The 12,406-nt window shown below is 40.3% G+C and overlaps 1 protein-coding gene and 1 long non-coding RNA gene across 8 annotated transcripts in view; one reads left to right on the top strand and one right to left on the bottom strand.

Annotated features, from left to right (window-relative positions):
• VPS13B (vacuolar protein sorting 13 homolog B) overlaps window positions 1-5,564 on the bottom strand; it is a 426,582-nt gene extending 421,018 nt beyond the window's left edge. For 5 of the 7 annotated variants that reach the window (XM_064392794.1, XM_064392831.1, XM_064392832.1 and 2 more), the window contains exons 1-2: window positions 5,371-5,542; window positions 4,475-4,652 (exon numbers count right to left, since the gene is read on the bottom strand). In XM_064392794.1, the coding sequence (XP_064248864.1) occupies window positions 4,475-4,621 (147 nt within the window). In that variant the 5' untranslated portion in view covers window positions 4,622-4,652; window positions 5,371-5,542. Of the gene's footprint in view, window positions 1-4,474; window positions 4,653-5,339 lie in introns of all 7 variants that reach the window. The other 2 variants (XM_064392805.1, XM_064392810.1) reach the window with 2 other exon arrangements.
• A 689-nt stretch (window positions 5,565-6,253) lies between these two features.
• LOC135282749 (uncharacterized) lies at window positions 6,254-11,876 on the top strand. Its single transcript, XR_010348795.1, has 3 exons — window positions 6,254-6,602; window positions 7,180-7,275; window positions 10,529-11,876. It is a non-coding gene; the product is annotated as an uncharacterized LOC135282749 (long non-coding RNA).
• Window positions 11,877-12,406: the final 530 nt, after the last annotated feature.

Here is a 12,406-nt window from a genome sequence, read left to right as displayed (position 1 = left end):
TTAAGACACTTTTTTAGAAAAGCAAATATTGGGCTGTTTTGCTACAGATCTTGCTATATGATTAATTATACAATAACTTAAGCAGTGTCTTTTGTCCCAGAGCTTTTCTTTTTGGGGTGGGGGGGGGGCTAAATTTGGGACACACATGAAGTGTGGCACAGAAATAAATTATAAAAAATATGAAATCTAAAAATACATTATAGCATAAGAGACAATGCTTTCAGAGATCAAGGCAACAAACTACCACTGTTAACAATAACAGAAATAAACTCCCATTCTGAACTTGTAGATGTGTAAGTTTTTGTCACTCATCAATACCACAACATCTATTGAGATCCTGGCTTGTCTTTACTTCAAAAGGCATTCTAGAACAGCTGGTTTTCCACTATTTGCTGGATGGATTTAACACATTCTCACTTTTGTCTAGTTAACTGTAAGATATTGAAAGAAACAGAAGTAGGAATTGCTTCAAAATAAAGGTGATAAAAGCAAATGCACAACATATTTAGAAGGTAGTTCTTTTTCCAAAGAAATTTAGATACAAATGTTATCTGTCAGTAAGGAAACCCATTGTCCTGGTTACAGCCAGGGCAATTAGAATAAAGCAGTGTCGAGAACTCTTTATTGTACTATTCAGTAGAAAACACAAATGTGTGCCAAATTAAGTAACTTGCTCATAACACAACATAACGAAGAATACTTTTATTCCTCCCTGTTTCCATGCAATCTTTCACCTTTCATTAAGTATTGTTTGAAATTCTTGATATTTCTTCTATACTCATGACTGATTAAACTTCGCATTTTAGATTTTCCATTTAATCATATAAATCCTTCACAAAAATACATATGACTAAAATCAAACTTCTGGGCTTGACCCATGAATAACTAACACATAAGGCTGCAGACTAGATGATCATAATTCCCCTTTGCCCAAAATCTCCTCTCACTCTAAAAACACAAGACTATTCTAAAAGTTGGGGTGAGTACTTGTTCTCCACATCAGTGCTAACTCAAATACCTTTTCTTCAGTCAAGGCTGTATTTCACAAGTAACCAGTGGCATATGAAAGAGACTTAAAATGGATATTTCAATGTTCCCATGTATTTTAAGTACATTAGAATTTTTCACGTTTCTTTCTATACAAATTCTTTTTAGATCAAGGTGTCCTTTGTCTTCAAAAGACTACTTAATCTTTCCCTTCTGCATTTGCAAAACAGCTAAAAAATAATTATGGGAATATACATAGGCAGCAAGAAGAATCACGAAGTATGTCATCTTTTTGGCATCATTTGTATTATAAATCAACAGATATACTACACACAAGCCAGTCAACAAGTTCAGAGGTAGTTCTGTTACCTCTGGTACTCTGGGGACTTGACAAAACTGCTTAAAATGCTTTTCCAAAAAACAATATTTGAAGTATTAGTTTCAAAATTTTATTACAAATTACTTTCTTGAAGTAGTTTTGTACAATGTGCATATTATGTACAGATGTACATTTCCAAAATGTTTTGTATGTTCAGTCTTCTAGTAATTGAATCATTCAGGATAGGAAAAAAAATCTAAATTTTATTAGATTTAATCTTGAACTGAAGATAATTATAATAAAATCAACTGGTTATTCAGAGAGTGACATAATTATATACAAAAGCTACACTGTACCTAGAAGATTCAAGCAAAGTACAAACTAGTACTTGACTTCCACGACAGAAGTGGTTTGTATAAAAAAAAAGGGGGACAGGGAGAAGGACAGACCCTAAGAGTTATTACAGTGATGTTCAGCTTAGTTTAATGAAAGCATAAAACCTAGAAAAATATATGTAAAAAACATGCAAAGTATTTTCAGATACTAGAACATTCTCTTCACATTTGGTAAATTTTCTGTCAAGAACTGTATTTCATCTGATCTCAAGAGGTATTGGCTCCAATTTGGTTAAAAAAATAAAATAAAATCTTCTATAAGACAAACAGCAGTTCATGCTTTGTTCTTATCTGTCCTTTGGAATTCTGTTGGGTGGCTCAGAACAGCACAACATGACATGGGAACACTACCATCACCTAAAGTGCATGGAGCAGGAAGCACACACTTGTTCCCAAAACTGTTACAAAGTGCTTCGTCCAGGTAGTTTTTCACCTATGCTAACACTCCCAAAAACCATGTATAACTCCACAGGAGACAGCATTCTCTGAAAATGTTTAAGGCTCTAGACAAATATCATCCAGGATAGGTGGATTTGTATCCAAGAACCTGAAGCATTAACTTAAAGCTGTATTCATGTCAGATAAAAAGCAGGGAACCAGGCTGGGGATCACAACCCAGGACAGAACAGAGTTACAAGAGCACAGCAGTTAAGGGAACTAACTTTGGGTACAATGAATCCACCCAGGGAGAGACCCCAATTAAAATGATATACACAATTTTTAGATATAAAATATTTTTAGACTAAAATGATACAATTTTCAGAAACCAGCTTTTCAAGGGAGCTCCTGACAGCTGCAAGGGTTGGATACTTTGCATTACCACACAGTGCTTACTCAAAGAGTTTTGCTGAGCAGAAATAAACAGCATAATAAACAGCATCCTCTCCACAAAAAAAAAAAAAAAAAAAAAGAGGAAGACACTCTACACACCCACTGGACCCACTCTTGTCTGTGGGTCCAAACAAGTTCCAAAGAATAATTAAGAGCCAAATGAAGGTAACTACATCTTACAAGCACCAAGACAAATAATGTAAAAACAATGGGTCTGAGCTAAATTTTGTATCCATCACATATCCACATTCTCGTTCAAATGACCATGGGTACACATGGCAGTATTTGGCACAAGTGCCATAACATTATCAGGCTGAGCTGGATATTTAGGAACCCAGTTCATAGGCAGACAAAGATGAAGCAAGGCATCACCTACCAGCAAACTGCAACTACTGGAAAGGGAACACCATCAATGGCAGCAGCAAAATTCTTATAGTGACAGGTAATACAGCATGTTTGATATATCCATCCCAGGTCATCATTTGTTATTAAGACAAACTTTCTCTCTGCACAGCAGAGCACTGAAACACCTTATCCAGAGAGGAGCTTCTCACAAGACAGAGTTTGAGACCCAGGTGAAGAAAAACACATCATGTCTGACATAATGCTGCCAACAGCCCTGATCAAAACAGGAGGCTGGACTAGATGACCTCCAGAACTCCTTTCTGATCAACCCTTCTTTGTACATATGCATTTAAAAAAGCTCACAGGGAAACACATCCTAGAGAAAATCATCTGCATGGACAAGTAATAGACTTGTATTGTACTTGTATGTACCCGTAATAGACTTGAGAGAAAATACAGAGGCTACAAAACACTTGAAGGAAGACAAATAAGGTTCTTTAAAAAGCACAAAAAGCTAAACAAGATCTTTTGTAAGATTGTCTCTTCTTCCAGAACAGGATCAGAGACTCTTAATTTAACCATATGTATTAATTTTTCACATTTTAAAAGGTGCTCCCAACAGACACGCAGTCGCCCCAGCCTATTCCAATGCCACATAAATGAGATTTCCCTTTATGTCAAACCTAAGTCTCCCAACTTGCAATTTATTCAGTTGCTTCTGGTCAGATCCATATAATTCTTGCCCCATCTTGTCTCACCTTATTTTAGTCAACAATAAAAACACATTCCCTGTATACTGCATTCTTCTTTCAAGGGATGTATTTACTAAATTTCCCATTCTTTGCTGCATTTCTCTCAGCTCCTTCACTTGGCTGGACTACATCTGGCCACAGAACTCCAGCTAAGCCCTGCTACTCCATGCACAACAGAAAGCAGCTTTATCAGCCTCACACATTCAAGTTGTCAACTCAGATAAGCATGAAAGGAAACCATTCCTGTGCTAAGGCTTTATCACTGCATATTGACAGCAGGCTCCAAATTCTGTATCTAGTGTTTTACTTGCTCAAGCTTGTTGTTTTAAGGCTAATTTTTACAGTGTCTTTGATTTAATCCACAGAAACAAGATGATCAAATCTATTCCTCAATTACTCAAGTTTATATAGAACTGGAACAATGAAATCTGCAGTTGTAAAATAATACAAAGCACAAATGGGTTTAGTATGCATAATTAAAAAGAGATCCCACTTTATTTGGTGACCTTTCAACTTAGTTACTATATGTAATTTGTAAATGTGACTGGGAAAGCAATTCAATTGATGCTCCTACCATAAAACAATAGTTACTGAAAGAAGAAACATGTCCACGAAAAAGCCTCTCTTCACACTCCATAACTTACAGAATGTGTAAAGAATTACCATTCCCTGCTAAACAAATGGCATGAAATTAAAGCAAGAATAACTAAGTGCAAGGGGGGGGAAATACTTGCATAAGAAGAAAACCAGCAAGCACTAAGTTACTACTTAGCTGTGCAGACCAATCTTAACTCAGAGAACTTCTTTTAAATCCAAGACACGGACTGTAACTGCTATAAACATACCTGTTCAAGCACATCCAACTTCAATTCAAGTTTACTGAGCACAACGTCTCCTCCCCAGAGTGACAACTGCAGATCTGAAGGCTTCAAGTTCTTTATGTAGCGATTCACATAACTCATCAAAATAGGGGTTACATAGGACTCCAGCATTCTGGAAGATCTCTGTATTACACGTCAAGCACTAGGAAAAGGACAAGAAATTGAGGTATCAGTTATATAGCTCCAGTCTAATTTTCAATAATGCAACACTCCCATTGTTTGAATGTATGAAAATAATTCTAAACATCATTTATAGTCAGAGTTCATACAGTTACATATTTAGATCAAATTTATAGAAAGACACAAGCATAGCTATTTAAATTTATGAAGTCTCAGGTTACATGTAATACATATGTATATATACACACATATCTGTGTGTGTGTATATATATATCTACACATCAATATATATAAGAACTAGTAACTGGTTTGGTCAAAAGAGAAGCCAACCAAGCAAACGAAGACACAGAAAAGGTGATCGAGCAGTGCACCATGCTTTCACACAGCATTTAAGTGACACAAAACTCCTTTTTGGAGTCATCTAAAGGACAGATTTGGATAACATCAAAAAGGGTAACTCCTGACTGACAAGAGTCCACACTACAATATCACCTCAGATGCACCTCACCGGTCCCAGCACCGTGTACAAGGCAACCCTGCCAGTCCAGTGCCAGCCCGAACTCCAAGAAACCAGCATCCTTCATGAGCCCAGCTGAGGTTACGTTAAGGTCTGCCATCACTCCTATCCCTCCCCACATCCTTTCCCAAACCCCGCCGCCCTGAGGAGACCCTTCCTGGTCCCGTCACCGCCGCGGCTTCACCCGGATACCTTCACAAACCCGGGGACGCCGCGCCCGTACCTTCGGGACACATCCTCGCACGTCCCTCCCGCGGGCCCACGCCCCCTCGGGGCCCCTTTACCTGGCCCTGCACCGCGCCCGAGGCTCCGCGCCCCCCCGGGCCGGCCGGGCCGCGGCAGCGCCGCGCTCGCAGCGCCTCGGGCAGCGCCTCCCGCCCGGCTCCGCCGCGCCGCCGCTTCCGGGTTCCGCGGCGCATGCGCGCTCCGCCGCCGGCCCTCGGCCGGAAGCGTTCGGCGCGAGCGCGGGGCGGGGCCAGGCGGTGGCTCTGAGGGCGGGGCGGGTCACGTGCCGCGCGGGGCGGGGCTTCCCCGGCGTGCCCGTGAGGCGGCGGGCGCGCGGCGGAGTGACCGGGACGGGCACGGAGGTCATCGAGTCCAGCCTGTGACCGAACAGCGCCCTGGCAACTACACCGTGGCACTGAGTGCTACGTGCAGGCTTTACCTAAACACCCCCAGGGACGATGGCTCCGCCACCTCCCTGGGAAGTCCATTCCAGTGTCTAATCACCCTTCACGTGAAGAAATTTCTCCTAACGTTCAACTTGACCATCCTCTGACACAGCCTGAGTTTCTAGCCTCATAGTCTCTCCATGTTTTCTGAGAGGAGGCGCCAATTCCCATCTGGTTGCAGCTCCTTTCGGGCAGTGATAGCGATAAGGTCATCCCTGAGCCTCCTTTGCTCCATGCTAAACACCCCCGGCTCCCTCAGCTGCTCCTCACTTGTCTTCCAGACCCTTCACCAGCTCCATTCCCTTTCTCTGGACTCTCTCCAGCGCCTCAATGTCCTTCCTGAACTGAGGGGCCCGGGACTGCACACAGTCTCCGCCCAGGGCGGGGTGGCCCGGCGCCCCTCAGGTGCGTGAGCCCCGCCGTGAGGAGCTCGGGCATGGCGGGCTCTGTCCGGAGCTCTGTGAGCCCCCGAGTGTGCCCCGGCCTCAACCAGCCCCAGCTCCACGGTTTCATGTTGCTATAATTGACAAATGGCCAAGTGGGGCAAACACTAGTAGTGCAAAACACTTTTTCACACTCTGCTTAATAAAGGTGTGCGTTTTCTGGCTTGGTTTAGAGCAAGATTCTGCTTAGGTTCGCAATTTCACCATTTCCTGACACCCAGGAATGCCCTTGATGATCTGCATGCCCCGAGTGCTTCTCCCTTCTCTAGATCATAGAGAAAAGCCATCTCCAGCAGGATCAAGTCCTTTTGGGGTTGCTTGTGGCACCCAGAAAATGCTGGGTGAGTCAATAGAATCCTTGCAGGCTGACACGTTGGCATATGAGTGATTTGGAAATGAGCTGAGCTCATTTTTGTCACTGAAAAGTGCAGTAAGCAGTGCCTGTGGGCATGGCTTTGATGTAGATAATGAGTAACCTTTTATAAAGGCCTCTGATTTGAGTTTTGAAGGAAAGCCTGGGATATGCCTCCTGAGTTACATATTCCTCCTGGAAATTTGAAATCCCATGAATTTAATCTCGGTGTAGTTACATGGCTGAAAAGACAACACTATACAGCATCTGAGGGAGTGCATGTGAAGCTCAAGCAGCAAGTGCTCAGATAGGAGCCAACCCCTATAGCAGTGTATGTATTGAAATTTGGCTGAGCTAATCAAGGTCTGGAGGCTCCAAATCCTGCTGGATTACCTGTCTGTTCTGCCTCTGGTATACACATGCTGAGCTAACCATGAATCAAACCTCATTTTGCATACACCGTTGCCTCACTTGTTGTGCCATCTTCATTCATGAATCACAGCTTGTAAGACAGTATTTCACCTCATGAAAAGTCAAAGCAGCTTGGAATGATTTTCTTCTTACAGTGGTCACCACTCCCACAGCTCATACTGGAGTGTATGTTCAACCATTCTGCAGTACCTCTGGCATGTTACCTGTGGCTAAGAGGTGGTAGCAGGCAGGTGAGGGACAGGAAAATTTTAATAGTTTCAGTGGTCTTTAATTAAAGTTTTGTTTCTGACTAAACAATTTCTGTAGGACCAACATTCTTGAAGAATTCCTTTGCAGAATTGCTATCCCCTTCTGTCCCTCTGCTATGAGTGTAGAATTTTACTGGTAACACTTTTCAGGAGTGTGCACTGCAAGCCAGCTCAGAGAAATAATCAATGCTAATGGAAACAATCTCATTTATTATAGCATACCCCTCAACAGAGTTGCATTGACCCAACAGAGGGATGTGGCAACTGATAAGTGTAATGTTGAAGCACACCCTAAGCCTGCATCAAAAGCCCTTATTTAAACAGGAAAACATTCTTCTGTTTCTTTGTCCTTTATGTTATCACTTTTGAATGACACATCCAATCAGTGCTGGAATGTTTTCTGAAAGTTCAGAATTGAAGAACGATACCCTATTTTGGTGAAAAATCAATAAACAAGAAGAAGATTAGGGGGAAAACATAGTGCTCCTGGCAGCTGCCTGGCAGACCTCGCAGCTGAGAACAGCTCTGTAATTTTCCTGGCAATTATTAGCATTTCATTATAACTACTGCCATCTCTGTTCTAGTTCAAGCATGCTGACACCCTGAATAATTTTATTCCTACAGCAGGGAAAAAAATAGGAAAAAAAATGGAAGGGATCCCACAGGAATAAATCTTTGAAGGAAAGGAGATAAATGGATGGCATGAAACAAGAGTAACTGGAGAGGGTTATAAAGGTGCCTGATGTACAGAGCGTGAGCTGAGTACGTGAGGAATTTGCAGGTGATGTGCAGTAATGAACTCGGGCACACTACAGCAATGAGGGCATGTCTGCTAGAAATGTCAGCTCCTTGAGCTAGTCCAATTTATTCAGTATTTCAACACTTCAGTGAAACATGCAGGATAGGTATAATTAAAATTGCAAATCTAGTGGCATGGGAATCTTGTTCAATCATATAACTTGAGCAATTGTGAATCCCTGAAAAGCTAACAAAAATAGCTACAGTTTACCTGGAGATTGAAAACGTCTACAGGAAACAGTGTCAGTTTTGGCCGAACATGGAAAAAAATAGCACTTCAAGGAGGTCCTCAGGAAACATATCTACCTGCAAAGTACATTTTTTCTTTGTAAAAGAGTCTATCAATGTGTTTCTGGCTTCAGTGTTGTTGTTGCTTTAGGCTATTTCCTGTTTTCTGCAACAGAAGTGGGATCAGTGAAATACAAAGTGGAGGGGGAAAATAGAGTTCATTTAAAAAATAAACAAAATCTAGAAAAGCTAGAGGATGAGTATGTGGCTGTTACAGAATTACTCGATCACAGAATGGTTGGGGTTGGAAGGCACCTCTGGAGATCACGCAGTCCAACCCTCCTGCTAAGGCAGGTTCACCTAGAGCAGGCTGCACAGGATTGCTTCAAAGACAGTTTGTATCTCCAGAGAAAGACATTTTCTATCTCCACAACCTCTCCTGTGCAGTCTGTTCCCTGGGTTCTCTGTCAACCTCAGAGTGAAGTTCTTCCTCATGTTCTGTTGGAACTTCCCATGCATCATTTTCTGCCTGTTGCCCTCATCCTACTGCTTGGCACCACTGGGAAGTGCCTGGCTCCATCCTCTTGACACGCTTCCTTCAGGTACTGATAGACATTGATAAGATCCTTTCTCAGTCTTTCCTTCCCCAGGCTAAACAGCCCCAGCTCTCTCAGCCTTTCCTCATCAGTGAGTTGCTCCAGACCCCTAATTAAATTCATAGCACTCCACTGGACCCTCTCCAGTAGTTCCTTGTCTTTCTTCAGCTGGAGACCTCAGAACTGAACACAGCACTCCAGGCATGGCACCAGTCAGGGTAAACTACCTGAGGCTGCAGTCAAAGGGAAAAACAAGGAAAATAGACATCTAAATAGATTTTTAAATGTTTGGCCTGGGCAGTTTGCAGTATATAAGACAATATGAGGTTATTGACAAGAAGGGTTGAGAGACAACCTGTGTGGATCTTCTTTTTTACCTTGACAAAGGTTTTTAGTCCTCCATCCTCCTTCACTGTGTCCCTCAGCTAACACTGGATACTTTAACCAGGTTCCTGAGCAATCTGCTGCCAATGTCTGCTCTGCTCCAGTGCCTCCAAGTGCAGCAGCATGGATGTGGGCAACTGATCCCAGAAGCTTTCAGTCTATTTATGTGGCAAAAGACTGAGGTGTCCTACAGACAGCATGAGGCTGACAGTGTGAAGGAGTTCATAACCATAAATTATCAATACTAATAGGGATATTTCAGAAAAACCTGTGAGGAAAATAAAAATTATTTAGCCTTCTTTCTCCCCTCATGTTCTAGATGCTAAAACATGGATTAGTTGATTTGTAACATTTCTTGTTGGTTCTTTTTCTGTTTTTACTACAAATGATACCTGTAGTACATGATATAGTATATTATAGATAGATGTAAAATATGTGTATAAATTTGTTTCTATTGTAATATATAAGAATAATGTATTATAAACATATTAAGATTTGTCCTCTCTGTTTTACTGGGAATTTCCTGAGTTCAAACTAAATTGACTAAAAAATGTATCTTCTAATATTTTCCAAACATTAAAAAACTACAGCAACAAAAACAAACAATATAAATCAATCTATTTTACCATTAGAAGTAAATGGTTATCAGTGATGTCATGTTACCTAATTATTAAATCATATATAGCAATGAGAAACTGGTAAAAAAAAAAATTGCCATGCCACTTTTATTGCTATAATAGCCCCCATGTTACTATGGCTTTATTTTCAAGTTCACCAAGATGCACATATATTTGAAATTTGGAAACATTAAAAGCCTTTTTTTTTAATTGCACATGTGCTTTCACTGTAATCTGAATTTCTGGTATATTCTAAATTTTAAGGTGCAAACAATTGTCTATGATAAATGTTATTTGTTCTTCTATTCCCTATATTGTGCCTGAAAATCATAGTGAAAGAGCTCTCAGCTGTAGTCTTGAAGCAATTTTTTTTTCAGGTATTAAGGAAAATAGATTTAATTGTGGCACCTTTAAAAAGGAAAATTAGTATTCAACGAAGATCAAAATTAATTTATTATTTATAACTATGATTATGAGCAAGAATCTGTTGAAACAGTTACATTCACTCTAAGTAAAACAGAAAAAGTATTAATTTAGTGATCAAAGGTCACGAAGTTCTGGAAGCTTTTGATACATAATCCCAGCTCATTGGTGCCTCATCTGGCTTTTTAGGAAAATGCTTTCCCCAGCTCTGCCAGTCCCTGCAGCAGTGTGGGACAGAATGCTCCGGGCAGTGGGGAGCAGGACACCTTTATGCAGATTCGGATGCTAACCCAGCTCAAGTTTCGCCGGTCTCGCCTGGTGTCTCCTCTGTGGGTGAGTGTTCACCCTGAGTCAGCGGGGTGGATGTCTGTCCAACCTCCTCTTCTCAAGGGTGAGCAATGGGCTAACAGCCAACTTGGTTTGGTCCTGACAGTGATGGTGCACTCAAATGGAAGGATTTGGCTGCACTAACTGGTGTTTTAAAATGTAGCCTGCATACACAAATTCTTTGTGCATAAATTTGGGTTCTTTGGGAATTATTAAACCTCAAATAAAGAGGCAGTATTACATTTCCAGAATGATTTGTCCTGAATTTTATTCACACACCAGAATGAATGAAAGACAAGATAAAAACCTGAATGGAACAGGTTGGAAATGTATAGTTTAGTCTTCTAGGAGTATAATTTTCAGGTACATTATGAGAGCCAAGCTCTCGCATGGCTGTCTAACCAGGAAAGTTAAAACTGGAAACTGTTTTTCAAGGTTTTGTTGAATTGGTAACAAAGGAAACCAGTTATCCACCTTGCAGTAGTGAAATTTTAGTGTATTTAATGATATTTGAGCTGTTCTGATATGCTTGAAGGGTTTATGTGTCCTTTGGGTAGGAAGTGGTATCTTTGACTTCTACACCTAATTATGAAATACATCCCAAAAAGTCAGCCAAGAAGATGTTATTTCTGGTTCCAGTACATGAAATATATGTTTGACAATTTTAAACTGTATATGTAGAGAAACATGTAACTTATTACCACCTCTGGGTATGAGAGATTTATGCACTAAAAGTTTCACACAGGTTTTGCTAGACTGTTCCTATACTGTTCATGCAAAATGTGTATTTCCAATGACAACTTCTAGCATACAGTCTTATAAAATAGTCCTGCTTTTCAGGAGTTAAATAATCACTTTTCTCCAGTATTTACATATTTACATGTAAAAAAAATTGCAAGTCTATGATTTTATATGCACTTGTACCTATAAATAATTTTCAGTAGATATGAAATGCATAAATATGCTATCAATATATTTCAATTAAATATTCATCTATATACTGCTATTATAATTGTTCTTCAATAAAAAAAATTTTTATGTTATCAAATGTTTAAAAGTAACCAATAGCTTCTTTCTGTGTCATTTGTTGGTTTTTTAGGGGATGGAGATAAAAATGGCAAAGCTCAGGAACCTTTTTTGCTGGAACTGTGCTAAAATCCAGTTCCTTTTATTGGCAAAGTGAATTTTTCAGTGCAATTGTAACACTTTGTGATGCACTTTCTTTGGCTTGTCCTGCAGCTGTACCAGGAACATTCCTGCAGAAGTTGAAGTCTGTTCTAAAATTTCTTCATCATGTGAACAAAAATGATCTTAAATTTGATTTACATGTTGTAGAACTGATATTAATGGATATCAGGCATGTTGGACAGCAGCAAGAGCTGCAAAGCCAAGAAAATGTGTCAGCCCTGCAAAGTCACCCTTGGAACCTGAATGGCAGACACAGCTCCATGTGAATAACATCTTTAATATTTCAGGACTGATCACCTGAGTTTCTTGGACTTTATAGATAAGTAGACATGGGTCTTAATATTGAAATCAATCTGTATAAATTTAAATCAGTCTGTGAAAGATAAAAAGGAACTAAAGAGAAAATATGGAAAGCAGATAATTGAGATACATGGATCTTTTATAAGGGGGAAGCTTTTTATCACTTCCAGAATTTTTAGTAATTTCTTAGCTCTTTGTCCTAGCATATAACTTGCAGGCTTTAGATAGGCTAATTTTTTTCCACCTGAGAAC

Source organism: Passer domesticus, chromosome 1, assembly GCF_036417665.1.
Source record: "Passer domesticus isolate bPasDom1 chromosome 1, bPasDom1.hap1, whole genome shotgun sequence".
NCBI lineage: Eukaryota > Metazoa > Chordata > Aves > Passeriformes > Passeridae > Passer > Passer domesticus.
The sequence above is the reverse complement of the archived record's forward strand: the minus strand, read 5'-3'. Positions and strand labels throughout refer to the sequence as shown.